The sequence below is a fragment of the Artemia franciscana genome, chromosome 5 (genome assembly GCF_032884065.1).
Source record: "Artemia franciscana chromosome 5, ASM3288406v1, whole genome shotgun sequence".
Taxonomy (NCBI): domain Eukaryota; kingdom Metazoa; phylum Arthropoda; class Branchiopoda; order Anostraca; family Artemiidae; genus Artemia; species Artemia franciscana.
The window spans coordinates 45,474,814-45,493,267 of NC_088867.1; the positions used below are offsets into that span (position 1 = coordinate 45,474,814).

General features: G+C 35.8%; 1 protein-coding gene across 1 annotated transcript; it reads left to right on the top strand.

The window, feature by feature from the left end:
- The first annotated feature begins 6,501 nt into the window (after positions 1-6,501).
- On the top strand, positions 6,502-15,196 carry LOC136027741 (uncharacterized). Its single transcript, XM_065705197.1, has 2 exons — positions 6,502-6,673; positions 14,358-15,196. The coding sequence occupies exons 1-2, from the start codon at positions 6,502-6,504 to the stop codon at positions 15,194-15,196; spliced, it is 1,011 nt and encodes a 336-aa protein (XP_065561269.1).
- Positions 15,197-18,454: the final 3,258 nt, after the last annotated feature.

The window sequence follows — 18,454 nt, forward strand, 5'->3', positions numbered from 1 at the left end:
TTCATTTGTTTGACAACACTCCAAATTCTCTCGAAGAATAACAACGAATGCAATAGGGTTCGAATCTTGATGCTTGATACAATGACAGTCTTGTGAGCATAATAATAGGTTAATTGAAAAGATTGCTTAAAAATGACTAGTGGCGGTTGTAGTCTTCCTTGCACGCGGATCAGAATTATGATCTTAACCCGATGACCCATTCTAATTGCTCCTTTAAAGTAATGATCTGGTCTTTGTTTATTTATTTATTTTATCACTTCTTTACATGTCTTTTATCTCTAATCGATTAACGTCCTTTTTTCTTTTCTAGGCTAAGCAGTAGCTGAGCAGTAAATTTTGAAAAACTAACTGTGTAAGCCTGTACACTGTTGCCGTCTTTTTGCGTGATAGCCTTAATTTTCACAGAGAAAGGCGTTGCATCAGACCAGGCTTCTTGTAATGTTAAAGTTAAAATAAAAATCAAGGGCTTTCAACCTTAAATTCGTTTCATTCTCTGTAAAATTCTTGTTTGTGCCTTTTTTCTTCTTCTTTTTCACATTTTAAAAGAAATAGAGCCCTTAACATTTTTGAACTAATTATATTTTTTGCTCATCCTTTGCTAAACGAATTTACTGCACATCCCAGCTCTTCTGCTCTTCGTGAAGTCTTCTCAACCAAGAAATTCCAGCATGAGTCTTCCTGAGTTAAGAAAATAAATTGAAAATTTTAAATATACTGATTTTACTGATTTAAAATATATAAGTTTCATCATTTATGTATTTATTATTGTTTTAAAAAGTAGAGTTGTAAAAGAGTCAAACTTTAGCGTAAAGAGCGGGGTGTTGAGGAGGGAACCACCCTTTTAATATACGGAATAATTTCTGTTTATGTTAAGTTTTAATGTCGCTCCTTACTTGCAGTTAAAAAAAAAACTTTTTTTTTATTTGTAATTACTTAAGGAACCCTGATTAAAAGGTTGATTCAGCAAAGGCTGAAGCTCATGTAGTAATTAACGTGTATATGCCTACAAATTATAACAAGAACAATCTGATTCACAATTTGCGTCTGTGTGCAAGCTTTTAGTCAGGGTTCTTAAAAAAGTGGCCTAAGAAGGATAACTTCATATACTGAGCTAATTTCCTCAACTTTAACTTAAATCATGTTGTTGCTTCGTTTGTCAGTCGCAAGATCAAAGTTTTTAAAGAATGATTCTATTCGGACCTCCTTCCTATCTCTACTTTCTTTTAATCATCCCCACCTATTACTCAAAATGTAGAAGCGAGTTGGTTTTCATACCGAAGCTTTTAATTTGAAGACTGTTCTTTATTACTACAGCTCCAGCAAGCAGTACAGGAAAATCAATCCTCTTAAGATTTTTATTGCTATCTATAGAATCTATTGCACTGTCCATGAATTGGCACTTTTTCAGTATCAGGTGGTGTTGTTGAGGTAACAGATATTTTAAATAATTCTCCATGTTTGACTATGAAAAATAACCCAGCGTCAAAAACTACCCCAATCAACGCTTAAAATCAATTGTGTAAGATTGTTATCCCAACTACTACGATTGGTCATGACTTTCCAATCAGATAGGCAGCTGAATATAATACTGGGTAATAAGATGGCCACCGCAAATGTATGACAAGAAAATATTTTTCAAGAAAACCGAAAAGTTTTACTACCCTTTTTAATTGACCAATAAAACTGGTGGGCAACTAGGCAACCTCCCTGCCAAATATTGTTTTCAAAAATGCTGCGATAAATTTTTTTAGATAGCCATTTTCTTCATCCTAGTTAAAAGGCCTAAAAACTATGCCCTTGAGTATAACATGACCTGCCCCCTAAACAGCCCCTGGGTAAAGGTGTTTATGTTATAAAATGTATCTATTGTTTACCAATAGTAGTTGCTATTAAGATGCAAGTATAAATTTTCAGGGAGGAGGGGGAATTTTCTGCTTGGGGTTTTTTCCACGGGGGAATTTTCTATGGGGTTGAAGTTTCCAGGGAGTGAACTTGTCAAGGGAAATTATAGACTAGAAATTTGCCAGAATTCTCATAAAAAATTTTTTTATATGTATTGCTTTCTTTTTCCCGTGTCAATCCTAAGCGTGGAGTGGTTAAAAGTAATTGTTTGGGGCAGATTTTAAACGGGATTGAATTATATAGAAGATATTTCTATGGTAAGGGGGGTTCCGTCCGTGGAAATGGGATCATATTTCCTGGAATTATTTAAAAATAACCAAAACTCAATAAAAAAAACAAGTTTTTTTTTTTCTATTAAAAGTAAGGAGCAACATTAAAACTTAAAACAAGCAGTAATAATTTCTAATATGTTGGGGGTTGCCCTCTCCTCAGGACCTCCATCTGTACGCTAAAATTTGATTTGTGTCCCAATTCTTTCAGAATGATTCCTGAAACACAAAAACATTAAATAGAACACAGTGGCTTTTTTAAAAGTACTGAAAAACTTTAGCGTAAAGACCGAGATTTTGAGGAGGGAGCAACCCCCCTCATTTACGCAATAATTTCTGTTAGTTTTAAGTTTTAATGCTGTTCATTACTTTCAGTTTTTGTGAAGATAAAAATTGTATTTATTTAATTTTTACTTTCCTTCTCAACGCCCCGCTCTTTACGCTAAAGTTTTTTTACTATTTTAAAATGTAGAGTTAAGAAAAAGATTCAAACTTTAGCATAAAGAGTGGGGCGTTGAGAAGGAAAAGCCCCTTTCATATACGGAGTAATATCTGTTCGTTTTAAGTTTTAATGTCGCTCCTTACTTTCATTTAAAAAACTTGTTTTTTTAATTTATTCGCGGTAAGAGCTTACTCTTCCTAGGACATACTCTTCCTAGGACACAAACTCAAATCCCTGATACGGATAAGCTAAACCGTGGGAAAGAAATCTTCTTAAAAACAGATAGCGGCTTATCATGAAAAAAACCGTACCGAAGGGGACGCTCCCAGGGGTCGTCTATGCATACACGTAGTACTTTTCAGTCGTTGTAAAGAAGATGAAGCTGTGCTGTTTGGGGTTTTAATCTAGACTAACTTCTTGGTATTACTAAAATAGTCGACAATGCCATGACTGACATTCACTGATGCGGTAGATTACAATAATTTGATAAAATTGCATTTATGCCACTTTTCAATTGCTTGGAAGACTAACTAATGAAAGCTATCAGAAGTAGATCTACAGCCCAAATAACGAATATCAATTGTAATTCCTAACAGTGCACAAAAGGGAATATATTTTAAGCATTTTACATGATTAAATAAGCGTATTTCTCCTTACTTTCAGTAGAAAACACTTATTTTTCCTTATATAATTTCTGTTCGTTGTTTAAATACTCCCGGGAAATTCGGCTTCCCCTATATTGTGAATTCCCTTACCCTGCGAAGATTTTCTCCATGGAGAGAGCCTTTACCAAAAAAAAGCTTTAAAAATCACATAAAAATGTTGTTATATGCGCTTCAGTTACTTTTAGACGATTTGGCCAAAATTTTGACGTGAAGGATTCAAACCCAGTGCTCCCCCTGGATACGGCCTTAGCTTAGTTTTATCCACGTCATTCTTTTTCGATTGACCTGTAGCGTTAATGATAGAATTCATCCTAATAGAAATTATAAGGAATATAGAAAAGTAAGCGTTTATTTTAAAACCAAAGCAACAACGACAAAAAAAAAATCACAGAATGACTAGAAACGTTCGTGTAATATCCCGGCATCATTAAAAGAACGAACAGAAACTAAATTTAAAAAACAATTTTTTTCGGCTAGAAGCAAGGAGTAACATTAAAGTAGTAAGAACTCACTCAAGAAGTGAAGTTAGGATAAAGATTCTTACTTCCTTATATATAGGATAACAGGCACGTAATTTTGGAAAACGACTATTTCGAATTTAATCTGGTCCGGTCCCTGATACGCTTGCCAAATTTCATCGTCCTAGCTTACCTGGAAGTGCCTAAGGTAGCAAAACTGGGACCGACAGACACACCGACAGACCGACAGACAGAGAGACAGACCGACAGAATTGGCGATTGTTATATGTCACTTGGTTAATACCAAGTGCTATAAAAAAACACCAGATAAACACGCATCCGTGATTTTTCTTCTGGCAAAAATTGCAAAATTTAACATTTTTGTAACTAGGAGTTAGAGAACTCTGCAGTACGGCTCTGGTACCCTGAATATGATGGTGTGATTTTTATTAAGATTGCTTTAATTTTTTGGAGTATTTTCCCCTATTTCAAAAACCAAGCAAATTTTCTCAGACTCGTACCTTTTGATTGGTATCACTAAACTTAATGAATCTCGTTTATTTAGAATCAGGACATTAAATTGATTCTTTTCATGTATCTATTGATATTATAATGCCGTTTTTAGAGTTTCGGTTACTATTGAGCCGAGTCACTCCTTACTTACAGTTTGTTACCATGAACTGTTTGATTGAGTTTGTGTTTTTAAATGCAATCGAATGAAAACTCTGTTGTTTTCCAACTGGTCATATTTTGTAATATAGAATCTAAGTTAAGTAATGGTTGGAGGGGGCAGTAGCGTTCTTCATATTAAGGCTGTCTTTGTTCGTTCGCCTTTCAATCGTGACGTTGAGATCTGTCTATGCTAAGTAGACCATGGGTCAGCATGCACAAAAAAACTTTCTGAAAAAGTTTTTAAGAAAGTAAAAAAAAACGGATAGTAAAGTTTGATTAATGCTCATGAAACAAAACAAAATATGATGAATGTTTAATAGTTTAGAAGCAAAATTGGCCAATATATTTGCATATTAAGAGTGGGGGTGAGGTTAATGCATAGCATATATTAAATACGTCAGCTAACCATTGCTGTATTTTATATATGCTATGCTTGACCCCGCCCCCCTTAATGTGCAAATGTATAGCCCAAGTTTGTTTGCATAAGCCAAGCCAAAATACAAACTAAATAGGCTACTTAAATAAAATATAACTACAATTTATTTGCAACCAAATCAAAGCTAATTGTGCGGTATCAAGAAGCTGCTTGACCAGTTTCTTGTGTCATGCTCGCATCATACGTGATCAAGGTAAATACCCCCAGTCCTGCGGAAAACAGCCCCCCTCCGCGGAAAATACCTCCCAGAAACAGCCTTCCTGGAGAATACCCCATCCCCTGCATATAACCCCTCGGGAAATACCCCCGTCTCCTCAGAAATACCCCTCTCCCCAAGGTAAATACCCCCCTCCCTTGTATCACATGGAAAATAAGGCTCTCAAAATTTGAGAATTTTATTTGAATTTAGTTTTTATTTTCCGTACGGGGTAGGAATTTTGGTGCTTGTGTATTATAGGCCACTCACTAAAGCTAACCCCATGTGAAACTTGAGAACAAACCGGTTTCTTCGTTAGTTTCTTTAAGCTTAGCACGAGACAAGACAAAGACAAGGGCCAGAATAGATGGGAAATATATAATTTGGGCTATATATTTGCGCGTAAGGGGAGGGGGTAAAGTATTTGGACAGTCTGAAGTCAGAAAACAAATCTAACTTCAAACTTGCTAAGCCATGTCTTGGCGAGCTTACTTCCCCATTTGATTTCATGTTCTCCCAATCCTTTTCTCTGCTCCTTAATATAAACTCTATCAAAAAGAACCATATAACTGTGGGTAGAACACAATCGTTCTTATCTCCTGATTTAATACGGCAGGAGCTACTAACCTGATTTCCTATCTTAACCTACCCTACTCTTATAGAAACTTTGCTAAGGCTCTTGTATCTGCTGAATCAAACGCTAACTTGTAAATTTAAGAGAGTGAGGATTAAGGGTTTTTTGATAACTAAGGCGCTTCTCAATTATTAACCTAAGAGTGGAAATTTGGTCGAAGCATCTTCTACTCCTTCTAAAATCAAACTGTTATTCTCTTAAAACTATCTAGAGAATATCCAAGTCTTAAAATGTATCATACAAATTTAATTTGCTTCCTACAGAAACCAGGCCAATGTCTCTAATTACCACACCCTGTTTATCACCTTTCTTATGGAGGGGTTATTTGACCTTCGTACAATTGTGAACAAGATTGCAATTACAAAATTTAATCTGATGCATTTGGGGATAAAAAGGTTTGATGGGGTACTGTTCACCCTCATATCACATTCTACTCTTCAAAAGCGCACACAAACTTTCGATTTCCAATCAAATTAGCAGCTCGAATGTTTATGCGTCAACCCCCTCCATAGAAACAAATTCTCTACTTATAAAGTGGAGAATTTTGCTTCAAATTCTCCACTTATAAAGTGGACATGTCACTCGATGCCTTTTTATCATGTTTTTTGAGAATAAAATAGTCGCTTCTATCGCATCCATAGAAACGATTTTGAGGAAAAAGTGTTTTCTAGTTGCCCTCCATTTTTTTGGTCTTTTAAAAAGGACAATAGAACTAGAATTAACCAAATCACGACATTTTAGACCCACAGAGTCGATACGATCAACCCTGAAAAAACAACAACAAATAAACACCCATCTGCGATCTTTTTGGAGCTGGACAAGAAGGCATGGGAGAACCTGGGCAAGGAGATATGGCCAGACCTGTACAAGGAGGTATGACCAGACCAAGAGAAGGAGGTATGAGTGGGCCTAGTTGCACTAGAGACTCTGTTATTGACAATAGCTCTAGTGGACCTGGTGGAATTGTTTTAAGTGTTGCTTCTTGTCTTGGAATGTCCAGTAGTTTTTGAGGAATTTATCTACCTTTGGGTGATGGAAAATATGGAATAAGGGGCTCTGCTCCAGGAATAATAATTTCAATGATGACGCCCCCAACAGGTGCACCTCAGGCCCATTTTGTAAGTACAATTTCTGACACTTTTGACACTAGTATTGTATCATAAACACAGTTAAAAGCTAATTTATGTTTCTGAATTTAGCCTATAAAATCTCCTTTAAATTTTTCTAAATGACTGTAAGGGAAAAATTACTTTCAGCACAAAACCACAAGTATTAAAAAAAATAATTAGGGGATTTTATATATCCACTGGAAAATTGTTAGGAAAATCTATGCCTACAAATTTACTTACGCCTCACTTCACTCTTTGCTATCGGTAGCACGAGTCTTTGGTTCTCCCCCCCCCCTCAGACGGTGCTCGAGGCTTCGTCATTTGCAACTTAGTATTATAACCTAGTATTTCCAGATATTAGGTTTCTTCTTCTTTAAGTATAAATATTTCTTTTGAATTTATTCAAAACTTGAGTGCGTCTCAAAAATAAAGCATCCAATAATACATTCGAGGATGCCTTATCTGACTTATGGGCTTAACACAAAACTATTCTAACGGCGAGCTAGCTGATATACTAAGAAAACTAGGCGAATAACAACCTTAGTTTCGTTTACTCAACAGCAAGCAAAACTTATTTGTTAATCTACCTAATTAATCATTCATGGTCAGCTTCGTCCAAGCTTACCTGGAAGTGCCTAAAGTAGCAAAACCTGGACCGACAGACATAATTTGTGATTGCTATATGTCACTTGGTTAATACCAAGTGCCATAAGAACTAAGGAGTAATATTAAAACTTGAAAAAAAAGAAATCATCCCAAATATGAGAAAGATTACCCGCTCCTCAAAATTTCACTATTTATGCTAAAGTTATACGTTTGTTAAAATTCTTTTAAAGCGATGCTGAAGCCGATTGAATTAGAATAAGAAATTTTTTTTAAGGCACTGTAGTCGATTACAACTCAATCGGTAAAACTGGTTAAAAAACGCCAAATCTTAAGAAAGAGTACTAGAACGTTCAATTTTAATTGAATGAACCCCCTTAAAAATTTATTCAACCACCCCTCTTATAAAAACCTTATTTGTTAAAAATCGGCTATTTGTATAGCTTACAGACCTTGCCCCGGGGGATGGAAGGGGGATTGTCAAACCTAGAGGCATGGCTATTTGACCTTTAGACTATTTTGAACAAAATGTCTTTTCAAAATTGTGATCGAATGTGTTTGCGGAAAAAAACAAAGTGGTGAGTGGCTTGTTTCCCTCCAATCACTTTTGTCTCTTGAAAAAAGCCCTAGAACCTTTAATTTCAAGTAGATGCGACCATCCCTTGTATATGAAGTGCCCCTTACAAAAAATAAATAAATATTAATGCACTGGACGCTTATGGCTCTTTACTATGGGAAACGCTATAGAATTGCCTCTGACACTGTACCCTTGACCTACTCTGTCGATGCCTTAGGTTTGGAGGCGTTCTCTCCAAATGTGCTTACCTGAAACTTGCTAGAATAAAATATAATAAATAGAGTAAACATACGATTCAGCTTTATTCAAGAAAATGAAAGATAATATAAAAATATTTCTTTGTCCGTTTCCCTATTCCAAAACTCAAAACAATTAAAATACTCCCATTTGAAAGTAGAGCTCATTAAAGTAGCCATCCCATTAAAAATATTGCTCTGGGTATTCGCATCCGCTAAATCTCGAGTTATCAAACCAAGTTGTCATCGAGTTGAACGAATCAACTTACTAGTTTATTTCTAGGGGGTAGTGGATTTGAAGTAGTTGGTAACGAGACTTTGACGAAAATGGTAGGCTTTGAATCGACAAAGGATAAATTTAGTATTTGAAACAAAGTGTATAAAGAGGTAAAATCTTTGTGATAGGCTAGAGTGGTGTAGATTTAAAGGTGAAATTCTAGTTAATTGACTTCTTGTTATCTGGGAAAGGGTTTAGATTAGGAAAATGAAACTTTCAGGGATGGATCTATAGGCTAAAGTATGTCCCGGGAAGGTTTTTTAAACTACCCACCTCCACTCCTCCCTCTAGAGGGCCCTGAAATTTTCCTACATGACATATATAAAAAACAAATGTTGTTTTTTTCAAAAATTAGGAAATATATTTGCATATCTTTAAAACCTTATAAAATGGGATTAAGCAAAGTTACAAAGCTGAAAACAATTTTGTTGTACTTCAGTTAAGCAGAAGTTCTATTTTACAAGGTTTTACTTTTATAACACGTATTTTAAAGGTCATAAAAGGTTAGAGCACTCTAGAAGGAGAAGGAGTGGAGGTAGGTAGTTCAAAACACTTTCCCAGGACATACTTTAGCCTTTAGACCCATATCTGAAAATTTCATTTTCCTAACCTAAACCCTTTCTGAGATAGCAGGAAGTCAATTAACTAGAATTTTACCAAATTCTTATCGTAAAATGTTTTTTTGTCAAAATTTCAATAGGTATAGGACCTGTCATGTAGGCGAATTTCAGAGCCCTCTAGAGGAAGAAGGAGTGGATGTGGGTACTTCAAAATATCTTCCCAGTCTATTCTTTAGTCTTTAGACCCATTTCTGAAAGTTTCAAGTTCCTAATCTCACCCCTTTCCAAGATAGCAAAAAAGAAGCTAAACTAGAATTTTACCTTCAAACTTTTTTGGGTACTTGTGTAACATACCGAACACACTCAAGAAGTGGAGTTAGATTACTCATACTGAAATATAGTATCCAAATCTGATGAAAATATAATACTTTATTTACAAAATTGTAGAAACGACAACGGGCAATTATTGAAACCAGGCCACCCAGAACGTATTATATTAAACACCTAACATAACCAACTCTAAATAGCCTATAACAATTTTTAGTTGAAATATACCTGCCTTATAGTTTATCTCACTTAGGTTAATCTGATTATCTCTGAATGCTCACGGAGAAACCAGCTTTAAACAAGTCAAGAACAACATTGTGGTCGGTATAATAGAAAATTACTATTATTGCCATTTGGAGCTGATTCAGGAATGGTAATTATTATTTTCATTAGTCTTAATAGTAAGATATCAGTATCAAAACAAAATTTACAGAAAGTTTTAAAAAGAGCCATAAACCCTCATAGTCATGCTATGATATAATTTTTTAGGGGATTCAGGCTCTTCTTAAGAATTCATGCAAGTTTGTTTTCAAAATAAGAATTTACTCCCAAGAAAAGGAAAATTTCAGTTACGATTCCTGAATCACCTATAAATGGTCATTTTTTTCACCAGATTTTTTTACAAACGTGTCTGTAAACTATTGGTTACTTCGGATGGTTTTATCGGTTGGGTAAAACTTTAAGAAAATTGGGTAACTGAGTGTGAAAAAGTTCTTTGTAAAACCTAAAAAAATATTTGTTCGATTGCACCATTTCCCGATCTTCTAGGACCATTATTTTGATACGATCATCCCTTGGAAAAAAGCATAAGAACAAAAAATGGATAAACACGCATCCGTGATTTGTCTTCTTGCAAAAATTGCAAAATTTAACTTTTTTGCAGATAGGAGTTGGAGACTTCTACAGTACAAAAAAAAAAAAAAACACCAGATAAACACGCATCCGTGATTTTTCTTCTGGCAAAAATTACAAAATTTAACATTTTTGCAGATAGGAGTTAGAGAACTCTGCAGTACGGGTCTGGTACCCTGAATCTGATGGTCTGATTTTTATAAGATTGCTATAATTTTTTGGAGTATATTCCCCTATTTCAAAAACCAAGCAAATTTTCTCAGACTCGTACCTTTTGATTGGTATCACTAAACTTGTTGAATCTCGTTTATTTAGAATCAGGATATTAAATTGATTCTTTTCATCTATCTATTGATATTATAATGCCGTTTTTAGAGTTTCGGTTACTATTGAGCCGAGCCACTCCTTACTTACAGTTTGTTACCATAAACTGTTTGATTGAGTTTGTGTTTTTAAATGCAATCGAATGAAAATTCTGTTATTTTCCAACTGGTCATATTTTGTAATATAAAATCTAAGTTAAGTAATGGTTGGAGGGGGCAGTAGCGTTCTTCATATTCAGGCTATCTTTGTTCGTTCGACTTTCAATCGTGACGTTGAGATATGTCTATGCTACACAGACCATGGGTCAGCATGCACAAAAAAACTTTCTGAAAAAGTCTTTAAGAAAGTAAAAAAAAACGGAAAGTAAAGTTTGATTAATGCTCATGGAACAAAACATAATATGATGAATGTATAATAGTTTAGAAGCAAAATTGGCCAATATATTTGCATATTAAGAGTGGGGGTGGGGTTAATGCATAGCTTATATTAAATACGTCAGCTAACCATTGCTGTATTGAATATATACTATGCTTGACCCCGCCCCCCTTAATGTGCAAATGTATAGCCCAAATTTGTTGGTACAAACTAAATAGGCTACTTAAATAAAATATAACTACAATTTATTTGCAACCAAACCAAAGCTAATTGTGCGGTATCAAGAAGCTGCTTGACCAGTTTCTTGTTTCATGCTCGCATCATACGGGATCTAGGTAAATACCCCCAGTCCGGCGGAAAACAGCCCCCTTCCTCGGAAAATACCTCCCAGAAATAGCCTTCCTGGAGAATACCCCATCCCCTGCATATAACCCCTCGGGAAATACCCCCGTCTCCTCAGAAATACCCCTCTCCCCAAGGTAAATACCCCCCTCCCTTGTATCCAGGGAAAATAAGGCTCTCAAAATTTGAGAATTTTATTTGAATTTAGTTTTTATTTTCCGTACGGGGTAGGAATTTTGGTGCTTATGTATTATAGGCCACTCACTAAAGTTAACCCCATGTGATACTCGGGAACAAACCGGTTTCTTTGTTAGTTTCTTTCAGCTTAGCACGAGACAAGACAAAGACAAGGGCCAGAATAGATGGGAAATATATAATTTGGGCTATATATTTGTGCGTAAGGGGAGGGGGTAAAGTATTTGGACAGTCTGAAGTCAGAAAACAAATCTAACTTCAAACTTGTTAAGCTATGTCTAGGCGAGCTTACTTCCCCATTTGATTTCATGTTCTCCCAATCCTTTCCTCTACTCCTTAATATAAACTCTATCAAAAAGAACCATATAAATGTGGGTAGAACACAATCGTCCTTATCTCCTGATTTAATACGGCAGGAGCTACTAACCTGATTTCCTATCTTAACCTACCCTACACTTATAGAAACTTTGCTAAAGCTCTTGTATCTGCTGAATCAAACGCTAACTTGTAAATCTAAGAGAGTGAGGATTAAAGGGTTTTTTGATAACTAAGGCGCTTCTCAATTATTAACCTAAGAGTGGAATTTTGGTCGACGCATCTTCTACTCTTTCTTAAATCAAACTGTTATTCTCTTAAAACTATCTAGAGAATATCCAAGTCTTAAAATGTATCATACAAATGTAATTTGCTTCCTACAGAAACCAGGCCAATGTCTCTAATTACCACACCCTGTTTATCACCTTTAATATGGAGGGGTTATTTGACCTTTGTACAATTGTCAACAAGATTGCAATTATAAAATGTAATCTGATGCATTTGGGGATAAAAAGGTTTGATGGGGTACTGTTCACCCTCATATCACATTCTACTCTTCAAAAGCGCACACAAACTTTCGATTTCCAATCAAATTAGCAGCTCGAATGTTTATGCGTCAACCCCCTCCATAGAAACAATAAATGTCAACAATTGGAAACTTAGATAGCTTACAGCCCTTGCCCCTGGAGCTGTAGAGGGATTTAATAAGAGGGGCTTAATGCTACTCCTTACTTTCAGGTGGAAAAACTTGTTTTATATTATTCTAAAAAGCTTATATCTTATAAAAAGGTGTAGGCCAACGCTTGAGAAATCCGTGGTAAACTAAATTTTTCGGTATATTTTTGTCTTATTTCCTCTTTTTTTCTGACTTGGAATACCTGGTCTAGTTTTAATTTTTCGAAGTCTTCCTCCGGTCACTTCTTGTGGATGAAGAAAATTTTATTCAGCGTAAGCTTGCTTTTTTAGACTTAGTTCTTCCCCGATGAGTGGCGCATAAGGCGACAACGGTGGCACTCCACGACCACCTCTCATGCTTTAGACCAAAGGTTTCCAGGTATCGCCACTCCCCTAGTTTGTCTGACATCTTATGTTAAACTCCTTTTATTTTGAACTCCTATTAGGATACTTAATCTGAATACAAAAAATTGTCGCAATTGTAATTTTTGCATGCCTTGCCCCCCTTAAGTATATGCTACCTCTCTGTTATGCTATTATTAGTGCCCTCACAGATAAATAATAATAATTATTATTTAGTCAATCACAATTATCAATAATAATTTAAAGTAGGAAACATGTTCCTTCTTAGGTTACCAATGGGTTGCAGTTGTGTCAAAATGACACATTTCCAGGTCTAACCTAAACACCTAACCTAACCAACTCTAAATAGCCTATAACAATTTTTGACATTACAATTTCACTGAAACTGCACCGGCTTTATCAAGTATTTAAGTTTTGGCTGATATTAACCCAACTTCCTGAGGACCGATTGGCTAAACGAGCTTATGATGATTTGCTGCGAATTAATAGGAAAACTACTTGGATTCAACAAATCAAGAAATCTCTTGGCGTCTCTTATTTGTGGATGGAAGGAAACGGACCCGGAAACACACAATGCCTTCCAGAAATTATGCAGAGATTTAAAGACCAAGAGATACAAGAGTGGGGTTGTTTTATGTTTAGTACGTTCACTGTTGCCAGATTGGCTTTTTTCAAGCCCCGGTGGCTTTTTTCTCTGGGCTGGGGCGGGCGTTTTTTTTTGCGGGCTTGGGGCGGAAAACTGGGCTTATTATTTTTTAATTTGGCTTGTTTTGGGCTTTTTTCTACTCCAAAAAATAATATTTCTTATTTTGTTTTTAAGATTTTTTTTTCAAGTTCATTCTTTTACAAAACTTTCGAGGAAAGAAAAGGAACGGATTTAAGGAAAAGTTTACCCTACGATTCACTAAAGAAGAAGAAGAAAATAAGTAATATGAATCACATGGAAATATGTACTGCAGCAGATTACTAGTTACAATTATTTAATAGAAATGTTTCATCTACAAAACATGGATAAAGGTAAGACTCCAAATACTTTTTTCTTGAAATTGTGTTTGAAATAGATTGAGATGGACTTCACAACCCCCAAGCATGGAACACTCAAAATGTTACAAACGAATACCTTGCAGTTCTACTTTTGTCCTAGGTCATTTTGAATGTCACATTCATTTTGAATGTGAATGTAGAGTGTAAGGAGGCAAAGGCCAGAAGGCCGAAAAGATCCATATAGCCTCAATTTTCATTACATATTCAGGGCCTCACTACATGCAGAACTAGTAGCCTAGACTGTGGTTTGTCAGCTCAAACGATTGAAGTAAAAAAAAATATCACAAACTGGATGTTACAATCTCAAAGCTTTTTATTCAAAGTCGATACCTGAGAATATGAGGCTTTCCTCAACCTCAGCCTGTGCGTTAGATTGCACAAAAAGTCAGTTTAGTCTTCTTCCAAATTATTTCTCACTTTTAAAAGTGAGTAACTGTTGAAAGCAGTGCAGGAATTATTTGACACTTTGCAGATATACCTGCCTAATTAAAACCCCATTCTTTTCTTAGGAATTACTCAGCTTGATGTCAAAGCACGAAAAGCAGAACTGATTTTGGCAGCACATGTCGCGAGTCATTCATCGATTATCACTATTGACCACCTATCCACCATTATCAAGAGTGCTTTTCCTGGACCACTTTCCGAGGCAACGAAATTGAAGAGAACAAAATGTTCAGCCCTTATCAAGAATGTTCTTGGACCAGAAAGTCTCCAAGAGATTGTTGCTGATGTTGGTGACAGCAGATATTCCCTTATTCTGGACGAATCGACCGACGTTGCCACCATGAAATTCATGTGTATTTGTGTGAGATACTATAGCCCCAAGATGAAGAAAGTTCTTTGTGCTACTTTGGGCATGGTTGAAGTACCTTCGACCACTTCTGTGATTTTACATCAAGAACTGGAAGACTTCTTAGCTTTATGTGGAATTCCCCTAAAAAATCTGATAGGTATTGGGACAGATGGAGCAAACAACATGTGTGGTGGCAACCATTCGCTGTTCACGTTATTACGAGATGACGGGTTGCCTCAACTCCAACTCTTCAAATGTGTATGTCACTCCCTACATTTGTGTGCTTCCGAGGCTGTTGGAGAGCTTCCAAGCAATTTGGAGTTCATGCTCTCAGAGACTTACAAGTGGTTTAACGTTAGTCCTTTACGAAGAGAGGCATATCAGCAAATGTTCCAGCTCATAAACGATGGGAATACCCTGTTGAAAATGATTGCTCCTTCCAATACCCGTTGGCTGTCTCGATATAGAGCAGTCGTTCGCATACTCGAGAAGTATTCTGAGCTGTCAGCGCACTTTCGATTAGCGAAGGAAAAGGAACGTTGCTACACTGCCTGAATGCTCCATGATATGTACCTCGATGAACGAAATAAGGCATATATTGTTTTCTTGAACCCATTATTGGCCGAATTTCAGAGAATTAACCTCCTTTTCCAACACACTAACGCAGATCACTTTCGTTTATTTCAAGAGCTAAAAGAGTTTGTATTAAGTCTTCTGCAGTCAATATTGCACACGTCTGCAGTGTCATTAACAGTGAATATGGACTTCGAAATTTATTACCTTCCTACAGCCCAGGTTGACTACGGATACGAGTTCAATTTGGAGCTTGAAAGATCTAAGCTGACCAGTCATCAAAAGGAAGAAGTAAAGCTGCGTTGCCTCAAATTTCTCAAGACAGCAGCTAGAGCAGTTTTAAAGCGCTTGCCCCCAGCTCTTGATTCTCTGCTGAAACTGAAAGTGCTTCCTCCGACCATTTGTTTGTCGCAGTTGCGTCCTCGATTTAGTGATTTGCCTTTGGATGTTATTCCAGTGCTGAATATTAGTGAGTTAGAGAGTCAGTGGAGAAGACTCTTGGTAGTTGACTGGGCATCAGCTTGTGGTGGAGAAATTCCAAGTGACTCTTGTGAATTCTGGGTCAAGGTCCTGCACCATCTTGATCCAGCTGGTGTTCCTCCATGTCGTGACTTAGCAAGGTGGGCATTGACCCTCCTCAGCCTGCCAATAAGCAATGCTGTAGTTGAGAGGTCATTTTCTATGATGAATATTAAGAAGAACAAACTTCGGAATCGAATGTTGTTGCCTATGCTGAACTCAATAGCAGTCTTTCGTCTTTGGTTGTCAGTGTGTGGTATTTGCTGTTCCCAGTTTGAGCCTACTAAAAAAATGTTGCAGTTCAACAGTGAAATCTATAGGCTTGGGGGTTCCACTGCAACCACAGATATAAATTTTAACAATGATCTTGATGACATACTGGTTTTACTGTAGAATTGCAGAACTGGCTCTTTATTCGTTTTCTTTTCATCTGATGCTGTTTTTCTCTTGGTGTTCTTTTCTAACTTCTTGAGTTGTAGATATACACTTTAAAAAAAAATGGATTTCCAACAAGAAAATGCGTTGAACTTTCAATTGCTTAAAAAAAAAAAAAATTATAATTGAATTTTCAGCAAAGGTGTAAAATCGAAAAAGTGAATGTGATCTTCAACGATTTGTTTAACTTTCCAACAAAAAACGTTTAAAGTCCAGCGAAAAGTTTGATATTTCATGTTCTCTTGACTTTCCAATACCCAATTTTTCAAAGTCCAACCAATTAGTTTGGAATTCCAATGAAAGAATTTTATATTTTACACTCTGCTGACTTTCCAAAAAAAAAAAATTGAAAATCCAACGAAAAAGCTTAATATTCTACGTTTTCCTGTTTATTCTAGCAAATAATGTTGAAAATAAGATTCGAAATTATTTTTTAATAAAAGTTTTTTTTTCAATTTGCACCTCAAGGTACGAATAGGAATTGAATAGGAAACCATCGGTTTAAAAAAAAAAAGAAGAAAAACGAATGTTGGAATTCTTCAGATTCTGTGAAATTAATATAAAAATGAGCCCCTTCAGTGGAACCAAAACTAGGAATCTTCGGGTTGAAGCCTGATTTGTAAAAGAAATCGATTGATAAGTTGCATTTAAAAACCAAAATGCTGTATTACAAGATAATCAGCCTTTGATATGCATATTTTCCTAAGGTGATGACGCTGAAATTTTAGCTTGCAGTTAGCTTTTTTAAATCAAAAGTTCCTCGTGTTCGTTCAATATATTGGTATTTCAGCTGTTGTAGCATTTTTTTTTGTCAAAAGCTGTACATAGTATCTCATTTCTCAAAAATTATTTTTAATTTTTCTTACTTGAGGTACTAAGAAAATGTACCAAAAGTATTGAGAGTTTTCAATCATTGCGTTTATTCTCTTGAAGCTTTTTTCCTTTGTATTACAAAATTTCAAGCTTCAATTATTTTCTTTTTTGCATTTTACCATTCTATCCAAAGAAGTAATTAAGCCTGTGTATTTCTTGTCGTGATAGTTTGGCCAAAATTCGGTTTTGTTCACAAAAATTATTTTGCTTATTGAAGAGATCTCATTGTGTTTTCTGTTACTAGTGAATTTTTTTTTGTTGTATTACGAAGTCAATACATTAAGAAATAGCTGAGAACCGCGTCCATTAAAACTAGGTGACGAGAAAAAAAAAGGTTTTCAGTTAAAAGTCTTAACATCCGAAATAATCATAAAAGTTCAAAATATATAGCTGCCACGTAGCTGAAGGTAATTTTTAGATTAAATAATCTTGCTTCAAAATAGGTTTCTAAAGAGATAAACATAAAGAAAACATAATATTTAGTGACAAATTAAAAAAATATCACTTATTAGGGCAGTAGCGCATGGGGAAGCGGCTTTATTTGTATATGGCTATAGCTTTCGGAAGGGCATGGAGAGGCGGCAAATTTGTTGAAAGGTGTAAATTCGGAGGGAAAACTGAAACTGTAAGGAATAATAACATATTAGGATTCGCCTCGAGGGCTCGGCTGGGAAAAGGCCCCTTTGTCTTTTTTATCTAGCTTTCATCTAAAATAGCAGCAGTCACAATTAAATGGTCAACTTTGATCCTAGGTCTGAACACATAATCTTTGATTCCAAAAGTCTCGAGTTTGAAAATTCTATGGACGAATTCGTTTCCAAGTAAGCAGTTTTACTTTCGCACCATAAGTTTGTCAATGCAAAAGCTTAGCGTCAGAAAAAAAAAACATGAGTTCAAAATATTTAGCTGCCATACAGCTTAAAAAAGAAACGAAAGATTAACTCGATATTAGGCGAGGCCAGAGCTATGGGCTGCCATACAGCTTAAGGTATTTCTTTTATATTTCAAACTTAAAAGCAGAAAAAAATGTCAAGTATTCCCGCCTGCCGGGTAGGTTTATTCTTCTTCCCTGCAAATGTTGAGGGGAGATCAACAAAATTGAGACTCTTCCAGAAGTTTAAAGAAAAAACGATGAGAATAGCTTTGGACTGAAAATTCAGTATTAATTCTGCATCTAGATATAGCATTCTTCGTGAAACAAGGTTTCGTACGCGCTCACTATGAAGTGGAATCTCAAAAGTGGATTATTTCGGTAAAATTTTCTGGGGCTTGTTCGGGCTTGTTTTGAAAACCCCTGGGCGTTTTTCTGCGTTGACAATCTGGCAACAGTGAGTACGTTCGTCGGAAACACTGAATGAATATAATAAAGTAAAAGAAACTTTTGGGGAAGAATATTATTTTAAGGTAAATTTA

Bases quoted from the DNA above. Each gene is read 5' to 3' on its own strand.
- LOC136027741 (XM_065705197.1), top strand. From the start codon at position 6,502: ATGGGAGAACCTGGGCAAGGAGATATGGCCAGACCTGTACAAGGAGGT. The intron at 6,674-14,357 runs GTAGTTTTTGAG...TTCTTTTCTTAG, and splicing joins TTCTTGTCTTGGAATGTCCA to GAATTACTCAGCTTGATGTC.